The sequence below is a fragment of the Mirounga leonina genome, unplaced genomic scaffold (genome assembly GCF_011800145.1).
Source record: "Mirounga leonina isolate KUSES-001 unplaced genomic scaffold, KU_Mleo_1.0 Mir_93, whole genome shotgun sequence".
In the NCBI taxonomy this organism is placed as follows: domain Eukaryota; kingdom Metazoa; phylum Chordata; class Mammalia; order Carnivora; family Phocidae; genus Mirounga; species Mirounga leonina.
The window spans coordinates 37,139,275-37,159,202 of NW_023270854.1; the positions used below are offsets into that span (position 1 = coordinate 37,139,275).

General features: G+C 40.6%; 1 protein-coding gene across 19 annotated transcripts in view; it reads right to left on the reverse strand.

Moving 5' to 3' along the window:
• Positions 1-19,928, reverse strand: part of DTNA (dystrobrevin alpha) — a 342,111-nt gene that overhangs the window by 93,472 nt on the left and 228,711 nt on the right. For all 19 annotated transcript variants that reach the window (XM_034996291.1, XM_034996293.1, XM_034996292.1 and 16 more), the window contains 2 exons: positions 19,256-19,336; positions 1,937-2,150 (listed from right to left, as the gene is read on the reverse strand). In XM_034996291.1, the coding sequence (XP_034852182.1) occupies positions 1,937-2,150; positions 19,256-19,336 (295 nt within the window). The remainder of the gene's footprint in view (positions 1-1,936; positions 2,151-19,255; positions 19,337-19,928) is intronic.

The window sequence follows — 19,928 nt, forward strand, 5'->3', positions numbered from 1 at the left end:
ATTTTTTCAAAGTGATCTTCCCAATATTTCCAAACAGAAGTGAAAAACCTAACTCTATTGTATATTTCTCATAATATGAGAAATAATGAGGTATGGTATATTATATCATATAAAATATAAGATATGAATATATTGTCTCTCTCATATATTTCACAAAATCCCCCTTCCTTATTGTTAATCTGGCCCCGTTTCTATATTTATGGAGTGGATACAAATTATTTTTTACATTTGAGCCCTTATGAATCCTCCAGGAATACTCTAAGATTTGGCAAGAATTATATTTCTCTTTTTATATTTTCCATTGTTCCACTTATAACAAATAAGTGCCCTGAAGACACTAGGGGCAAGTCTGCAAGCTTCCATGCTCTTGTCAAGGGGGCAGGATGGAAATGCCATTAGAGCAGTTCCATAGCCTGGTTCCATTCTGTCACCTGTCATGTGGAGCCATAGTCTCCTCCACCTGCCTGCCGCTCGGTTACCATAGTGATTAGGCCAAAGCAGTACATCAGTTCTGAAGTGTGTACAAGCTAAGCATGGGATCTATCAAGCCAGACTGCTTGTTTCAGAACTGTTTATTTCAGCTCGAGAATTACTCAAAATATAAACATCCCGAGACAGTAATCTACACTGGTCAAACCGAGCACGAATAATTCTGTTAGCACTCTAGGTTGTAAAATGACAGCTGGTGACTATTGTGAGTGGCATAATAACATGAGCCTGGCTGGAACATCTCCAGGGCTGGGCTTAAATATTCCCAAGCATTGGCCAGACAATGAGACTAAGCAAAATCTTTTGAGAGTCTTGAAATGCGATTGCTGAAAGGTCAAGTTAGCAATTTTCCTTTCCAATATTCAAAACCAGTAGTGAAAGTGGAGATGGTATTACTATATCTAGACTATGGGCTATCAGCAAGAGACCTTTTGAAATCTTAGGCTGATAAAGTAATTCGGGGAAGTTTTTACCCTTCACAAGACTGCCACATATGCCTTGGAGAATCTTAGCTGAGTACCTAAATCCCTACTCTGCCACTAACCCATCGAGAGACACTGGACAAGTGACAGTCTCTTTGTGCTTCAGGTCCTTCATCTGTAAAATGAGAGATTTGGAAGAACAGTCTTTAATATTTCAGCCAGCTCTGACATTCTCTGATTTTATGAGAGGAAATTATAAGATAATGAGGCTGAGGTTCAATTGTGGTGTGTGGACGGCATCACATTGTTTTATGTGGCACATTATTGACTGATTCGTTTAATGCAAGTCATGGCTACTTTCACTAGGCTGGTCAAGAAACCCTTGTCAGGGCACCTGGGTGGCTCAGTTGGTTAGGCGACTGCCTTCGGCTCAGGTCATGATCCCGGAGTCCCGGGATCGAGTCCCACATCGGGCTCCCTGCTCGGCGGGGAGTCTGCTTCTTCCTCTAACCCTACCCCCCCCTGCGCTCTCTCTCTAATAAATAAATTTAAAAAATCTTTAAAAAAAAAAAAAAGAAACCCTTGTCAGTTTCTCTCTGTCTGCTCTAGGGTCTTGTTATGACACCTCAGAAACACTGTCTTAGACAATCTATAAAGAAGAGAGTTAAAAACATCCTCCCATCTTATGCTTCATTAGACTGCTCCATAGGCATGCCATCATGCAACACATTCAGACAACCACAGCTTCTAGGAAGCATGGGATGAGTTAAATAAAGGTCAGCATAGAAAGTATGATTGTTCTCAATTTCCTATGGCACTATTTTACTCCCTAGTTTTTTTTTTTTTTCCATAGCATTTTAAATTGACGTTAAACACAGAGCGACTTTATTGAGATAAGTATCTGATCAAGAAAAAAAGAGGTGGTTGGTTACTTGCAGAAAATTATTTGGAAGAAAGACCAAGAAGGACAAGAGGAAGGAGAGACCGAACATGTGGAGAGGAACAGATGTTCAGAGGGAGCTTACGGATCAAAGGCTGCCAGCAGGAAGTTAAGCAGGAGGCTGATGGACTGCTCCACTTGGATTTGGTGAGTGGTTGGCATCCGTTTGTTGAGCTGGTAGAAAATGGTGGATAGCACAGCCTCCAAGCGGGCCACACTGAGTTCTATGTTCGGGTCCAGGTTGTTCAGAGCATTTTCCCGCAATGCTTCTATGACGTTCCAAATGTCCACCAGGTGCACTACACACAATTAAAGCAGAGGGAACACATCAGCCCAAATGCAGGGACAGGTAAGTTCATTATTTTACATGTACCATCTGTCTTGTTTTGTCAAGGCCCCTCACAGCCTTCAACATGTGTTCAACTCCTGTAGGGGTTGACATAAGTAAATGTACATAGTGCCTGATCTCAAAGACTTGATGTGCAATGTATAATAGCAAAAAAATTATTTCCTGAAACCACAGTAGATAGTTATTTCCAATCTTCAAAATGACCCTTGAAATACAGCTACTATCTTTATGTTACATGTGAGAAACTGAGGACCAGGGAAGTTAACTGACAAATGCCAAGGTCCAAGGCCAGTCAATGGCAAAACTGGCATTCAAATTCATGTCTCCCTGACTTTTAAAAAATATTGAGCTATAATTGCCATATAACATCATGTAAGCATAAGTGTAAGGTGTACAACATGTTGATTTGATACATTTCTATATTGCAATGTGATTACTGCCATAGCATTAGCTAACACGTCATGTCCCATAATTATCATTTCTTTTTCTGTGGTGAGAACATTTAAGATCTAGTTTCTTAGCAACTTTGAAGTATACAGCACTTGTGATTAAAATTAACAAGTCTATCTGGCTTGAAAGCATTTTCCCATTGCGCATCCTGACCCCTTAAGAGAGAGAAAACCAACACTCAAATTCTAGTGTTTGAAAAGATATCAAACCTGTATTTATTTAAAATATTTTCATTCATTTATATACTTTTTGTAGTACAAGGTTCGAAATAAAGAAGGGAAAGTTAAGGAAGGCAGGAAGAGAGTCAGGGGAAAAAGGAAAAGTAATCTCTAGAAGGCAGCAGCAGAACTTAGTCACAGATCACTTAACCTGGTCAAGAACAGTGTTTTGGCTTATATTGTTGAGTAGCTCATAAAACTTAAGTCATGGTTACTTTCACTAGGATAGTCAAGAACTTCATTTCTCTTTCTTCCCTGTTTGTGCTGAGGCCTTGTTATAATATCCCAGAAACCATCACCACAATCAAGACAGTGAACGTCTCCATCAGCCCAAAAGTTTTCTCCTGCTCCTTTTAATCCACCCCACCACTCCTCATTCCAGGCAAACACAGATATACTTTCCAAGATGCTTTTCTAGAATTTTATATAGCTGGAATTATACAGTATGTACTCTTTTTTTTTTGGTCTGGATTCTTTTACTTGGTATAATTATCTTGAGACTCATCCATGTTGTAGTATGCATTCATAGTTTATTCCTTTACATTGTTGAACAATATACATTGTGTGGATATATCACAATTTAGTTATCAACTCACCTGTTGATGATACTTGGGTTGTTTCCGTTTTAGGTGAGCACAGTGAAGTTGCTATGAACAATCTTGTACAAATATCTGTATAGACATATGCTTCCATTTCTGTTGGTAAATACTTGGAAATGAAGTGGCTAGGTTGTATGGTTGGTGTACGTTTAATTTTTGAGGAACTTCCCAAGTGTTTTCCAACATAGCTGTACTATTTGCCATCCTCATCAACAGTGTATGAAAATTCCAGTTTCTCTACAACTTCACCACATTTAAGGTTCACTTTTCATGACACCTTTGCATTTGAAAACAAATTGTTGTCTTTCTCAGTGAAATACATACTCACGTTTCAGTTCCTGAGAAATGGGCACTCCAGCTTTGCTACCAACTCTCAAGTTTTAGTTTCCTACCTCTTTGTTCATTTCTAACACTATATTTAAAAAACAAAACTAACATCTATTGAACTTCTGGACTTCTGGACCGAAGACCTACATCCAAATATGGCCCTCCTCCTCCAAGTGCATGCCCTCTTAGCTCGAAGACTTGGAGCTTTACTTTCCTCATCTACAAAGCAGGGATGGTGTTCCTTAAATGGGAAAAAGTCACGAAGTCAAAAGTGGGAATGCCTGATACACCGAGACAGTACATTACACTTGAACAAACGAATAATGTGAATCATGTAAAAAAAAAAAACAAAACAAACCCACAACTTTCTAGCATATCTCCGATTTGGGACAGAAGAATACAAACTACTTTCTAACTGAAATACTTAAATGTTTATTAGATTTGGATAAATTCAGATTTATGTGATTGCAAATTTGTTACCTTCTCTGGATATCACACAACAAGGAAATTATTTGTTTCTTAATGATATTCATTCAGTTTTTCAATTTGGCAACCAAGGTACTCCCAAGGAGATGGCATCTATAAGTTTGTTTATTTATTTAATTTCTTGAGGAATCAAGTTAATTTCTGTGGGAACTGGGATTCCTGTATTTATTTCCTTTATGCTTGATCTATAGATTCTCTGGATCTAGTCCTTTGGGGATATGTCTGGGTACAGAATGCAAAGATGTTGTTCCTGCCTCAGAGAACTAACAGTCAGGTGTGGATAGAGACATGATTCCCAATCACACAGATAATCAGAAATGATGACCTACCTTGACAGACAGGGTGCTAGGTACAAAATGGGATTATGAGATGGTTTGTGAAGAGGCCAGAGGAACAAGATAAGGCTGGCGAAGCACTATAGCTCTGGCAAGTCTTTTGGTCTTTATGCTGAAAGTATGAAGACACGGGTTTTAAATAGAGTGACATGCTCAGAAATGCAGCTTAAAAATGTCATTTCAGACTGTAAGGGAAGAGAGTAATGGATATAGACAAGCGTGCACGGCGGAAGTGGCTGGAGCCTGCTGCTGTGGTCCCAGCAGAGATGGTGGTATTTTTTTTTTTTTAAGATTCATTTATTTATTTTAGAGAAGGGGGGAGGAGAGGCAGAGGGAGAGGGACAGAGAGAATCTCTAGCAGACTCCCCACTGAGCGTGGAACCCAACACAGGGCTGGATCTCATGACCCTGAGATCATGACCTGAGCGAAACCCAACAGTCAAACGACTGAGCCACCCAGGTGCCCTGAGAAAATGATATTTTTGCAGAGGGGTGACAGTACAGAGAAAAAACATAATCATGCACATTATACACACTTCTCTTCCAAAAGTGGCAAAAGGCAGAGTTTGGAATCACAAAGATTGAGGTTTCACTCCTGGCTCTCCTAATAACTGTAAAACTGTGGGCAAGTTATTTCTCCTCTATACATTTTATTATTTCCTTTTTAGAAATGAGGAGATGAATAACATCCAGAGAGAGTTGTAGTGAGGAGAAAAGAGAAAAAGGATAGACAAGTGCTGACCACAGAGTCTGGCACATAGGTGCTCAACAAATGATAGCTATTAGTGTTAAAATAATTAAACACCTTCTGATCTACAGCCGTACTGTCCTCTTACTAATTTCCAAGATCTGTGACTCCAAACCTAAGTTTTAGCACAGTCCCCTCAAATTCAATAACCTAATTAACATATAATTTTGAGCATATACTATATAGGCAATATAAAAGAAGCTTAAACTACATCCCAGCCACAGAAGCAGATACTATTTAGTCTAACTGTCATAAATTCTGAGTTAGTGGAGTTTGAATCGATTTTGCCATATTTGATCATTAGAGACCTGGTGGGGAAGGCCCTCTTTCATAGAGACTTCTTGGAAATTTTATTTCATTGGTAACTACTTTGGGAGGTGCAGATCACAGTGCAGAATTGTGCAGGTTCTTGGACAGTAGGTTCGACCAACTTCTCCTACTGACCTTGAGCAAGTCACTTAACGTCCTTAAGTTTCAGTTTCCACATCTGTAAAATGGAGACAATAATAGTTGCTCCACAAAAACAACAAAACAGTTGCTCCACTGCAGGGTTATTGTGGGGATCAAATGAGATAATCCATATAAAGCACTTCACATAGTGCTTAGTGCCTAAGAAGCACTTAAATATCCATTAATTATTATTGAAAGAGGATCACAAGCCTTTTGCTTAATGAGATAGGAGCACTAAGAAATGTGCTAAGTTGAGAGTCATAAGGAAGCTATTAGGAAGTCTGTTTTAAAAGTCTGACAGTTGTATAAACACGTTGTTTACTCTTGAGCCATCAAATCATTTTAGAAAATGAAGACATTTAGGTTGTGCAGTGATGACTATATACCACTAGATGGCACTGTGCACACTTCACTAAATATCCATCAAGCTTTCATGATAAGCACCTGCTATTAGGAACAGGCATAGGAAGTGGGGTTTCGTCATCTACATCCAAATTACTGCATACATTTTTTACTAATATACTAGGTAAAGCAATGGTTTGTATAATAAAATTAATTGGTTAACACTCACCATATCAAATATAGACATGTATTCTTAAAAGTAGTACTTCTTAGAATCTTAAAAATAATATCAGTGTAAATTTTGGACATTATTAATACCTAACAGTTTGTATTCGTAAATAAATGAAAGTAGACAAAACCTCAATAGTTTGTCTTCAATCCAGGCAATCTCAAGTATTTTATATATATATATAAGAAGTGCTCTTTGGAGCAGTGAGCAGGTCTCAAACTGTGGCTTCTGATTCCACAGGTCTGGAGTTTGGCCAGGGCATCCCCGGTTTCTGCTGCTCCTTAGGTCATCTTGAAAAGCAACGATGTTTGAGAACCACGGCTATGAGCATGACTTAAAGAGATGAGAGATAAGAACAGGAAATTGATGCTCATTTGAGCTAGAGGAATTTATTTAAAAGGTATCACAAGAATCCAGGGAACAAGGATCGTGGTCAAGAAAGCCACAGGCAAACTGGCCAGTTGTTAAGATTTTATCAAATAAATAATTTATTTTTATGCCCTTATTCAGGCCTTTAATCATGACAAAACAATGCTTAAAAAGCTCTTAGGGAAGAGAAATTCAGTTAAGTGGTATGCTTTGCCAGGGTCAACAAATGCATTTTGATGGGATTACACTGAAGATATTTCCCAATACTGAGTTGGGAAAGAAAATGTTAATAAAATGCAATTTTTGTATTTGATTTCCATTCATGAGCCATGAGCTATATCTTTCAAAATATGAATTGAGACAACATCTGAGTAGCTCACCAAATTATTTTATGCTTCCAAAGTCAACACTCCCTTGCTCCCGCAGTATATACCTTTATCACCAAGACTGTTCTCTGTGCTAAGGATCCTTGGAGAGAAGCATCACAGCTTACAAAGATGACATTTTAGTTTCACTTTAATTTCCTGGGTAAGGTGCCTGATGGAATAGAGCTTCAGGAAAAGGTCTACAACATATTTTTGGTATAAAATCAAATAGGATATCATGCCAATCCTCAGAGGCCCAAGCAGTACACCTATTGCCCATTAGGAAAAAGTATTCAGTTTTCCTCACATTGTGTTTGTAGACCAGCATTATTATTCAAAATGAGGTATAGTAATTGTTGGCTCAATAGCTGTCATACCGTAAATGAAATTTAACTAAATTCAATTGAACAAGCATTTGTTAAGCTTATTATTTTCCAAAGTATTGTACCAATGATTGTAAAAATAATAAGAGAAGGCAAATGAAAAGAAAGATCTGAACAATAACTAATTTCTCACTGCCAGTGTTTAACTTTGCTCAGAATATCTTCAATAATTTCAGAAGCAAGAGGATCTAGTATTTTATCTTCCCTCTGGGTAGGCATTTTAGCCTTCACTAGATAGTTTGTGTAGGTTTCTTCAATATGCCTTTAGCATTCCCTACATTCTAGTGCTCTACTTTGGGTTTTTACTGCCTTCTACATAGATTTTTACAGTAAGCCTTCTTACTCCTCTCCAGTTTCTGCCCTCTTCCATCTGTCCTAAGAAAGGGTATAAGTCCCAGCTCTGGCCATGCCATTCTCCATTACCTATTGAGTAAAACCCAAGCTTTTAAGCTTGAAAACCAATGTTTGGACTCCAGTCTCCCAACCTTATTTATTTATTTATTTATTTATAAAGATTTATTTATTTGAGAGAGTGAGATCGCGAGAGCAAGTGGGGGGAGGGGCAGAGGGAGTGAATCTTCAAGCAGACTCCCTGCTGAGTGTAGAATGGAGCTGGGGCTTGACGTGGAGCTCGAATTCACAACCCATGAGATCACGACCAGGGCTGAAACCAAGAGTCGGAAGCTTAACTGACTGAGCCACCCAGGCACTGGTCCAATCTCCCAATCTTTAACCTCATCTCTTACTCATCTCTGGCTTTTTCCAAGAATCTTATGCCCCAGCCACACTGGGCTTCTTATAATTCCAGAATATGCATTTGGCTTTATTGCACTGACATATTATACTCTTCATCAGGTACACTCTTCAGCTGACTGTCTTTCAAGGTATTACACTCATGTATGCGTGAGGAAGCCCTGATACCTTCATGTGGAATTACTCTCCCGCTTGTTGCTCCCAGACAACTTCCTATATCAGATCATTTATGACACTCTGCATTTCTCACAGTTACTAATGGTCAAATTGTTCCTTCCACTTTTTTTTTTTTTTTTTGATAAACCCTGACTGAACTTCAGAGGAGAGGAGGATCTCTGAAATGATGAACTGAATTTTATGGTTAGGGTCATGTGTGTTTGGAGGGAAAGGATCTGTGACTTTCATCAGATTCTCCCAAAGATGCACGAGGAGAAAAGTTTAAGAACCACAGGAGTAAATTATAACGAACGTGAAGACGTGTACTATGTCTTGTTCATCTCTGTAGTCCTCATAGCTACTTGCATATGCCTTGTTCAAACTGGATGCTCACCAATGCTAGGTGAATGGAACAGGGTAGCGTGCCTACTGCTTGCCAGTCACCACCTATAATCTCTAGAAGCTTTCTTTCCTTTTACCTCAGTGTTTCAGGAAAGCTCAATAGACTCATGGAGCATGGCTTCCCACAGGACTTCCATTATTCCTTACACACTCTGACTTGAGCAGATGGCCAGAATCCTAGATGCCAGAGGTGACATTTCAAGAGAAAGAGCATCCACAGGGCTGGCAACCATGAGGAACTGCTTTCCACTTTTCCTTCCCAGTTGTTGCTCTCAGGGGCGCTGCACCAGGTGCCAGTCTGGCCACGATGAACTCGGACTGACCAAGTGCACAGGGCCCCTGAAGAGCAGGTAAGGAACAGTCACGGGCAAATGTCACTTTTTTCTGCACTCATGCTGTACCATTTGTGTATAATTAATTGTCTTTCTGCAATAAGAGTAAAAAAAATGGGATAGACATTGAAAATGCATTTCATTCACTCATTCAGAAAATTGTTATGACTCAGTTTCCTAGTGCGTAGGAAAATGGTTTGGGAGCTAGGTTAGTGTTTGGGGTTCTAGAGGGCTACTCTGCAGATTATCTGCAGGTATCTTACATGAGGTTAAGAATATGAGAAGTGTATCTAATGTAAAAAAAAAAAAATCTTTAAAAGGCCGGGGAAAACACCGATGAGGAAATGTCTAACACAGGAAACCAAGGTACGCAGGAGGCAATGTTTCAGACCCCTGTTTTGTACCTTTTCAAAATCTTGGCTCCACCCCTTTCTCTAGCCCCAGCGGGAGTGACCGGCAGGGTGTAGACTTTGCCCGGCTCAGCAATAGCCACCACCAGACAGCGCTTGGCTGCAGGCTCTTGCTCCAAACCTCCGATGCCCGGCACTGACGCCTGGAACCTGCCCAGCACCCACACAACGGCAACCCAGACGTGTGGGGGGATTAATGCTTGGAGGCCACCCTTGGCCAGTGCAGGACGGAGCAGCTAGATTAGGACTTCCTCCTTGTGTCCCCTGGGTGGAAAGTTCTGGAGCCTTTCAGAAGGTTCCTTAGAAGTTCCTGCACTGTCTGTTGGCTTTCCTCCCTTGTTCGACTTCCGCTCTGGAAAAGCAAAGGAGCGGCTTCCGCAAAAGCCTTGCTGTGGAGTCTGCTTTCTGGGAAACATGGGCTCAAGCACTGATTCTAACCAAGTCCCCGTCCAGCACTGGTTGAACACTTTCAGAATAACAAATGAGAAGAAAATGATGATGATGACCATGTTCAAAACAGATTCTGATTCTGTGTGGTCAAATAACTCTTCCTCAACCTATCCTTCTCTACAATATAATATCACGGTCCTATTCAGCAGTGTTGAATTTGGAAATTAAAATACATCAGACTTGATCTTCCATTGGAGTTTATTATTTTGAGAAGCTAAGCTACTCAGGGCTGATGCATTATTAGCTTTGTAGCAGGCTCTCTGTTTACCATGGCATTTGGCTAATATTTGGAAGTTAGAAGTTGAGTTCTCAATTATATGATTTGATCTGGTGTTTATTCAGAAGAAGCCATTTAACATCTCTTGTGCTATGCTCTTCTCACCTGAAATGAACAGAACTTTACAATTCCTGACAAAAAAGGAGGTAAAGCAGAAGTCCTAGCCCAACATCAGGAATGATTAAAAATAGCTAATTTGGGGCACCTGGGTAGCTCAGTCAGTTAAGCATCTGCTTTTGGCTCAGGTCATGATCCCAGGGGGCCAGGGATCGAGTCCCACGTCAGGCTCCTTGTTCAGTGGGGAGCCTGCTTCTCCCTCTGCCTGACATTCCCCCTGCTTGTGCTCTCTCTCACTATCTCTCTTTCTGTGTCAAATAAATAAATAAAATCTTTAAAAAATACATAAAAATAGAAATAGCTAATTTTTTTCAATAGCTACAGATATATTTGATTTCTTTAACCACCACACTTGTAAGTAATTTTTTTTTCTTCAGAAAATGACAGTTTGCTCAGGGGACTTACAGGCTAGATATAAGCTGACACAGCAAAATTTTAGACTGTATCTACTATTTGATAGTCACAAAACCAGAAGCTTTATAATAAATAGAACATATCATTAGATTCTAAACTTGAGGTTATTCTAATACTAAATTTGACCACTAAGGAATATTTTTTTTACTGTATTCTTTTTTTAAAAATTTTATTATGTTATGTTAATCACCATATCATTAGTTTTTGATGTAGTGTTCCATGATTCATTGTTTGCGTATAACACCCAGTGCTCCTTTCAGTACGTGCCCTCTTTAATACCCATCACCAGGCTAACCTATCCCCCCACCCCCCTCCCCTCTAGAACCCTCAGTTTGTTTCTCAGAGTCCATAGTCTCTCATGGTTCGTCTCTCCCTCCGATTTCCCCCCCTTCGTTTTACCCTTCCTACTATCTTCTTTTTTTTTTTTAACATATAATGTATTATTTGTTTCAGAGGTACAGGTCTGTGATTCATCAGTCTCACACAATTCACAGCACTCACCATAGCACATACCCTCCCCAATGTCTATCACCCAGCCACCCCATCCCTCCCACCCCCCACCACTCCAGCAACCCTCCATTTGTCTCCTGAGATTAAGAATTCCTCATATCAGTGAGATCATATGATACATGTCTTTCTCTGATTGACTTATTTCGCTCAGCATAATACCCTCCAGTTCCATCCACGTCATTGCAAATGGCAAGATTTCATTCCTTTTGATGGCTGCATAATATTCCATTGCATATATATACCACATCTTCTTTATCCATTCATCTGTCGATGGACATCTTGGCTCTTTCCATAGCTGGCTATTGTGGATATTGCTGCTCTAAACATCGGGGTGCACGTTACCCCTTTGGATCACTACATTTGTGTCTTTGGGGTAAATACCAGTAGTGCAATTGCTGGATCATATGGTAGCTCTATTTTCAACTTTTTGAGGAACCTCCATACAGTTTTCCAGAGTGGCTGCACCAGCTTGCATTCCCACCAACAGTGGAGGAGGGTTCCCCTTTCTCTGCATCCCCGCCAACATCTGTCGTTTCTTGACTTGTTAATTTTAGCCATTGTGACTGGCGTGAGGTGGTATCTCACTGAAGTTTTAATTTGGATTTTCCTGATGCCGAGCGATGTTGAGCAACACTAAGGAATATCATCCTTCTCCACCCACCCCCACCACGGTCTAGAATAATGCTTGGCATGCAGCGAGCCTTGGTCTGTATTTGTTGAATGAAAAAATAAATGAGTGGCTGCTGGTAACATCAACAAAACGTCAACAAAGTCTCCTTGATTTAGTCCTCATGGGTCACAGGGGTGGTTATGTGGGAGTGGCCATCCTTCCATTCCTGTCTTCTCGCGACTGTCTTCTGTTTCCTCTTAGTGTTTGCCAGAGCCCCAAGATCCTGGGAGCCAGGCTATAGGATGGCACTCTCTGGGTGTCCCTTCATTGCTCAGCTCACTGGCTCTGGGCTGATCCAGTAGGTTCCCAGGAACACAGCTTGGCAGACCACTAAGGGAAGGCCACTGAATATTAGTTGCTGGATGGCGCTGGGAAGCTTGAAAGGCCTTCATTCCTCTGTATGCATCACTCTTATCCAACGGGCTGGGGCATGTAAACATGAGGTTCTCTTCTAAACTGTGAGCGTAAAAGTGCTCAGTGGTTCCAGCTTCCTGGTCTAATGCCGAAGCAGGAGGAAGGGAAGGAAGCCGATGGCTGTTCCCTCCAGACACCCAGAAACAAGACTATAGGCATTAGTTTAGTTCATAGGTTGTGCAGGGGCAGCAGACTGGGAAGAGAAAGCTCCTAGCATTCTCTAAAAATAAAAATACTAACAAGAAAACAAAGCTCTGAATCTTTAAGATCTTAAAAATAGAAGCAAGGAAAGGGAGAAGCAGCTTTAATTAAACCCATATCACAAGCCCCAGAACCTTAAAAGCATAGCTTTGTTCTACCAGAAGTTTGCTCTGATGAAGGGGAAACAGTTTGGCCATAGGTCCAGAGTGCCCGGAGAGGAGCAGGTTTTCCACTGCCATATTATAAGGCATCTCAAATGGGTTTATGTTCTGCTGCTCCCGCCAACTTCCCCACAGGGGGTTTTTAAGAATGTCAGACTCTAGTGCAATGCCTTTCCCTTTATTCTAAACAAGTGTCTAGAATGATTCAACTTCAGGAGTGAAAATACGTATCAAAATCACTTGGAACACAGATAATTATGCTCCAAGGCTTTGCCATCTGCCACCTATTTCCCCAACTGAACATTCCTGCTCTTCCTTCTGACTCCTTGACAGGAAAGAGTCCTATCTCTGTCCTTCAGACACATCTCTTTTTTGGGGATCTGTTTCTGTCGCCTGAGTATTTCCTTTAAACTTTATTTTTTTCACCCAAGGCTCTATATGTCATTATCTGGAAAAGAGAAAAGTCCATGATGCTGGGCAGTGTGGTAGGCGGAGTCCTAAGATGCCCTCTTCCTCTTCACATCTCCACACCCCCCAAGATTCCTGGCCCTCAGTGTTGACATACCTTCTCCACTGTTGAATCAAACACGAATTCAAGTACTGCTCTGAAGGGATTTTGCAGGTGTAATTAAGGTCTCAAGTCAGTTGACCTTAAGATAGGGAGATTTTCTGGGGGAGCCTGACCTAATCACATAAGTCCTTTATTTTTTTTTTCCTAAAGACTTTATTTATTTATTTGAGATAGAGCGAGAGAGCGAGAGCATGAGCGGGGTGAGAGGCAGAGGGAGAAGCAGACTTCCTGCTGAGCAGGGAGCTTGATGCGGGGCTTGATCCTGTGACTCGATCCTGGGACTCTGGGATCAGGACTTTAGCCGAAGGCAGACGTTTAACTGACTGAGCCACCCAGGCACCCGTACATAAGTCTTTTAAAAGCAGAGAGTTTTCTCTGGCTGATCACAGAGGAGGAGAAAATCAGAGAGACCCACTCTGCCTGGCATGGAAGGAGAAGCAAACATCTAGGGGGCCATGTGGCAAGGAATGCAGGTGGCTTGTAGGAACTGGGAGTAGTCCCCATCTGACTGTCAGCAAGGAATGGAGCCCTCAGCCCTTCAACCATAAGGAAATGAATTCTGCCAACAGCCAGTTCACTCAGAAGAGAACCCTGAGCCCCAGATGAGAACCACAGACCCTGGGAGACCCTAGGCTGAGAATCCAGTCACACTGTGTTTGATTTCTGACCTATAGAAACTATAAGATAGTAAATGTGTGTTGTTTTAAGTAGCTAAGTGTGGAGCAATTTGTTATGTAATGATAGAAAACAGATACAGGCAGCCCAAAATCCACATGCTTAAAAATATGGCAGAGAGGAGGAATATGCTGGTACACCAACTTGAATAAAATTGAATGGGATATTAGTATTTATTTCAAAAAAAGCATATCTAGGGGTGTCTGGATGGCTCAGTTGGTTAAGCGTCTGCCTTCTGCTCAGGTCATGATCCTGGGGTTCTGGGATCAAACCCCGAGTCAGGCTCCCTGCTTGGCGGGGAGTCTGCTTCTCCCTCTCTCTACTCCTCCTCCCTGCTTGTGCTCGCTCTCTCTCTCTCTCAAGATAAATAAATAAAATCTTAAAAAAAAAAACCCATATCTGAAGGCTACTCCTGAAAGCATAAGACTAATCACTTGGCTGGTGAAAAATGAATCTAGTGGAGCCTACTCACTCACTCATAAAAGAATATTCCTACTGGACCCACCACGTATCTAGCACTCACATAGGTTAATTTCACAGTGATAGAGAAGCCATTAGGTAAACAGGTGTCTATATATATATATATATATTTTTTTTTTTTTTTGGTTCTAGAAACCCTGAAAGAAGTTTAGAGCATTAAGGCAAAAGCATGTGTTCTAACTCTATAACTGGATGAGGAATACTTATATTTCTTTTATTAGAGGGAAGATATTTGAGAAACTCTAAAAGCTCAGATACAAATATATACCTTTCCTCCTCTTTTCCTTTTAAGCAAAATTTTAACTAAATTTTAGTTGATATGAGTGACAGAAAATTCAGGCTGTGACCAGAAGAACTAAAGGAAGGCGCCTCCTTACTTTTGTTCCCTTTTTTAAACAGGAGGGATTTGAGAGTTCTGATTTATTTCTCTTGTTCCCTTTTATTGTTCATGAACTTAAGGCTGCATTCCATTGACTCCAAAGTAATTTCTGAAAAAAGATCTGCTGACATTACAGGGTATCTGGATCATTAACCATGTCAGTGCTGACCAAGGAAATAATGTTCTGGCAGAAAATAGTTATTTGTTTAAAACAAAGGCTGAGATGTTGCCATTGCACACATCCTTATAGATGGCATATAGGTTATTTATTTTTGTGGAAAGTTCTCAGGAAACCTGGAAGCTAAAGATAACACTGTTGATTAGAAAGCAGAATTAGAAATATTATGTGTATTCTCCCCATTCTGTCCTATTCCTCCTAGAAAATAAAATCGCCAGCTTGGTGTCCCCTAATTTTTAGGGCATCCATCTTTTTGTTCCATTAGGGGATGTACTAGTCATGACATGGGGAGGGAGGTTATGATAGGGTACAAAAATGAATGGTAAGGGGAAGAAGCTGACTTGAAAAATAGATCCAATGGAGAAGAGTCGAAGGAATAAAGAATCTTTTGCTTGAAAAAAAGAAAAGACAGTTTCTCACAATTTTTCATTTATAACAGAGGTTGGTAAATATCTTTTTTGTGTGTGGACAGTGGGGCACTACCAGATTACATAGTAATATTATGTAGATATTATGCTGGCATATATATAATAAGAAAGAAAACAAATTTACACAATATTTTTCTGATGAAATTAAAAATATAATAATGGAGGGCAATTTTTTTTCAATGCTTGTTTACCAATGAGAAGCCTGGAATTTGTGGGGGGAAGGACAACATTTGGCTTAACTGGGATTATAAATAGTGTTCCCTATTTTAAAATCATTACAAATACTCATCTGTAAAAACTCCTATTTCACAATCTATACAAAAGTAGGTGCTGAGCTGCATTTAGTGCATAAGCCACAGTTTTCTGGCCTCTTCTATGGAGTCTTTTTCAACCCTGAGAAGCAGTTATTCTCAGCATCCATCAGGAATTGCATTAGAGGGAATGAACATGAATGTCAGTGATAGGAATCAGGGCTCTATATAGGAAAACATAGAGAGACTAGGCAAGGGCTGTGGGGACAGAAATATAGGGAATTAACTAACACTTCTGCTGTCTGAACTCAGATAAAAAAAACAAATCTCTTGAAAGTCTATGTACTCCACGCTATATCCAGACAATATTTTTTTTCTAGGTGATGGACAAGTGTCAGTTTTTATGTTTCTCCCCCTCTACTATGTAGTTTTTAAGCTTTGTTTTGTTAATACCCAACATCAATTGTACCTGTAAATAAGGTCTGGACCTAAAAATAACCTGTTCTCCATTAAGGTCCATCAATTTCTATGAAGTAAACGCTATGTAAGAATTTCCAATAAAGCAATGTACTTACAAATACACTGCCTGGATTTTTTTTTTTTCATATTTCTTTTATTGTAGAGTAAAGCTCCATTCTAAGGTACCATAATTTATGGTGGATTAGGTTTTATTGCAGACAAAAATGACCTTCCTCTAATATCAGGGTGGACGTTCAATGTTGACTAATACTATGTCACATAAACACCAGTGTCCTGGTAATCTGAAAAAGAAGGCTCTATCTTTAAGATAAAACAGCTGTGTTATCATTTTGCAAGCTCCTTAACATCACAACTGTTAGATTTGTTGTCAGGAAGGAAAACTCAGCAAACACATATTGTACTTACATTTAACGCTTTTGCTCAAGGTAGAAACAATTTTAAAAAGCAACTTAATTTTAGCAGAGTGTTCAAAACCTGCCTGTTTCTCTTCCTTAAGCCTTACTTTTGTGTAGTTTGTAGAGAATGTAACATTTTCCTCATCCTATACTTGATCTTAGCCAAAAGGCCGAGAAGAGATTTTCCTCATCCTAAAATAAGTTTGTCGGGCATAACACTTCTCTGTGTAATGTCCACTAATTCTGTAAGAATCAGGCTAGAGGTCTTCTTCTCTAGGAAACTCCTCTTACTGGCCCTCACGCCCAGATAGGGCACTACCTCCTTGAGCTTCCGCAACACCATGCCCACATTCCTACCATTACACTTCCATACCGTGTTAGCAGTCTGTTTAAAATTCCATCCAGTCTAACCCAGTTAGACTTTGGGCAACTTTAAGGCAGAGGTCACATCTTATTCACATCACTCTATCCCAAGCACCTAAGCACGGTGCCGAACACACAGTATAGGAGCTCGTTATAAGCTTTCTAAATTAAAGGGTAAGTGCATGGATGCACTGAGGGACAACCAGACAAGTACGGAAGTTCTAGTTTCCCCCAGGGATGGACTAGCACTCTTTTCCTCACTGCTTTCCAAGGAGGTCAGTGTGACGATGACATGATTCTGGATGTAGGATAAGGTTGAGGAGCACTAAAGAACAGGAAGAGGACAAGGAGATGCCCAAGAATGAGAAAGGCCCATTACCTGTGAGCAGGAGGAATGCGATGTGGCCCAGGGTTGCTGGTGCTAATTAGGGCCTTTGTAATGTTGGCTGCAGGGCTGGTTGCCAAATCATCGCCTCTTCTTTTCTTCCTTCTCTCCCTCCCTCCCATCCTTCCTTTTCTTTATTGTTTATTTACTTTTTAGTTCATCCCTACCATTTTGTAACACATTTTTTGCAATTCCCTATCTCTGCTGAAAGGACCCAAGGAAGCTCTGCTTGGCAAAACTCTATGGGGTCAGAACCCCCATCCCTGCTCTTTCTCCTCGCCCTTCCATCCCGTGGTGATGAGGAAAGAAAGTAGGAGGATCCTATCACTTTTTCATTGCTGAATATTTGGAGACTTTTCCTTTTGTTTGAATATGGGTGGTAGGGTTGAGGGAGGGAGAAAAGCCTTTTTTCGTGGGAGTCTCTTCCTTGTCCTTTAATACTAGCCCTCGAAAAACCTTTTATAGACTCCTCAATGCTCAGGGCTGCAAGTACACCCACAGATTCCTTCCCACATCTGTAGTGCTCTTCTCACTGCCTCTTCCCTGCATCCCCCTTTTTTTGGATGGGTTTAGCTTCCTGTAAGGAGTCAAACATGTCTTTGATATCTGGCCAACCTTTGTTTACCCCCTTCTCTTCCTGCCCCAAATTTCAGCTCCATTTCTAGCCACTGAAGCTGAGGAATAAGCTATAGATGAGCAACTGGAAGACTAACCACATACTGCCTGCCCACCTGCATAGTCATGATCTGGGGAGCCTGCCCAGGGCCCCACGGAACATCAGCTAGAGACTCCGGGAGGGTAGAGGTGTGGAAATGGCTGGTTTCCACATTCACCATGTCTAAGTCCTATGCCACATGCAAAAACTGTGTGTAAGTACTCAGGAGAACATTAGGGCTTTCATTTTTCTAATCCATCCTATACTAATTAGAAAATGAGAATAGTTATTAATTTTTACAGCAGTCAGTTTTCAAAAAGAAAAGAGTAAGTTCATATACATGAACTATGAGGCAATTTTGCTCTCCAGAAAAATGGATGTGGGGATCCGATGGGGGCAGTGATGCAGCAGAAGATGCAAAAGGCCCGCTGTGATTAGTGACCTAGTGGCTGCTGACATTTTAAAATTTGGGAACAAGTCGAAGCAAGTCCCTTTGTTTCTTCAAGTATTATTGCCTCTTTTCATGCTGTGGTCTGATGTAGGCAAATGTAGTTAATACTCTGATACAAAAGGCTAATTTTGTAGCTTCAGAAAGAAACTTCTGTGCTTTCCAGGAGCTTGTAAACATTTTTCTACACTTGTAAGGGAAACACAGATATAAAGAGGACTTAATATTTGATGTTTTATAATGTTCATGGAAACCATTCTGATGGCACTGCATGGACAATACCAAGGTTAGAGAAAAGAAGAAAAATATCCATCCAGATTTAAACCATCCCAAGGAAAAAAAAGTGGGGGGGGAGCGCCTGGGTGGTTCAGTCGTTAAGCGCCTGCCTTCGGCTCAAGTCATGATCCCAGGGTCCTGGGATCGAGCCCCGCATCAGGATCCCTGCTCAGCGGGAAGCCTGCTTCTCCCTCTCCTACTCCCGCTGCTTCTGTTCCCTCTCTCGCTGTGTCTCTCTCTGTCAAATAAATAAAATCTTAAAAAAAAAAAAAAATCCCAAGGAAGGATTTCCATATATATCCAGAGGCTTATCCATTTCAATACTTTAGCAGTTAAGAGCAATTAAGCCTTCAGAATTACTTACGGATAGTCTCTCTGCCATTTGTGCATCCTGATACTCTTTATTGCTGTGTAAACATATTTTTATCAACACTTACAAGACAACCAGTTTTAATAAACAAAGTAACAAACATAAACTATAGGATTCAGGAGGGTAATTAGTCCAAACAACTGGCATACTTACAGTTGCATTTCTTCTGAACAAACCTAAGCTTGCATGCTGTTCTGTAGGTGGAGAGTCGGATACGATCCAGATCTTGAGCCCCTGGTGGGGGGAGAAAAGTACACATATGGTATGCCATGTGTGTGGAAAGGGATTTGTAATATTTATAAAGAAAACAACGATAGATATTATAACCCATTCACTTAACTTGATTTTTATTTTTATTAGAACACAAATATAACTTTGAGACTTGAAAAGGTCTGCCTCATATCCCTCAGGTTATAGGGGAAGAGAGCACACGTAGCCAGCACGTTGGTTGTCGACAATGTTCATGGGCCGAGGAACACGACCTCAGTCCTGTGGTGTCTGCCACTTCCGAGAACAGTCTGCTCAAGTTGTGACTTTAAACAGCAAGATGATAGCGGTGTCATCAAATAACCATTTTAAATGCACTGTGATGGGTCCTCAGAATATGGCTGCGAGGTGAGCACTCGCTGAATATGGGGTATCTTTCCTGTGTGACCTTAGGCCAACTGCTTTTATTTATTTTTATTTTTTTATTTATAAGATTATTTATTTGTTATTTATTTATTTATTTATCTATCTGAGAGAGAGAGAGAGGGGGAGAGAAAGAGGGAGAGAGAGCACAAGTGGGGGGAGGGGCAGAGGGTGAGGAACAAGCAGACTCCCCACT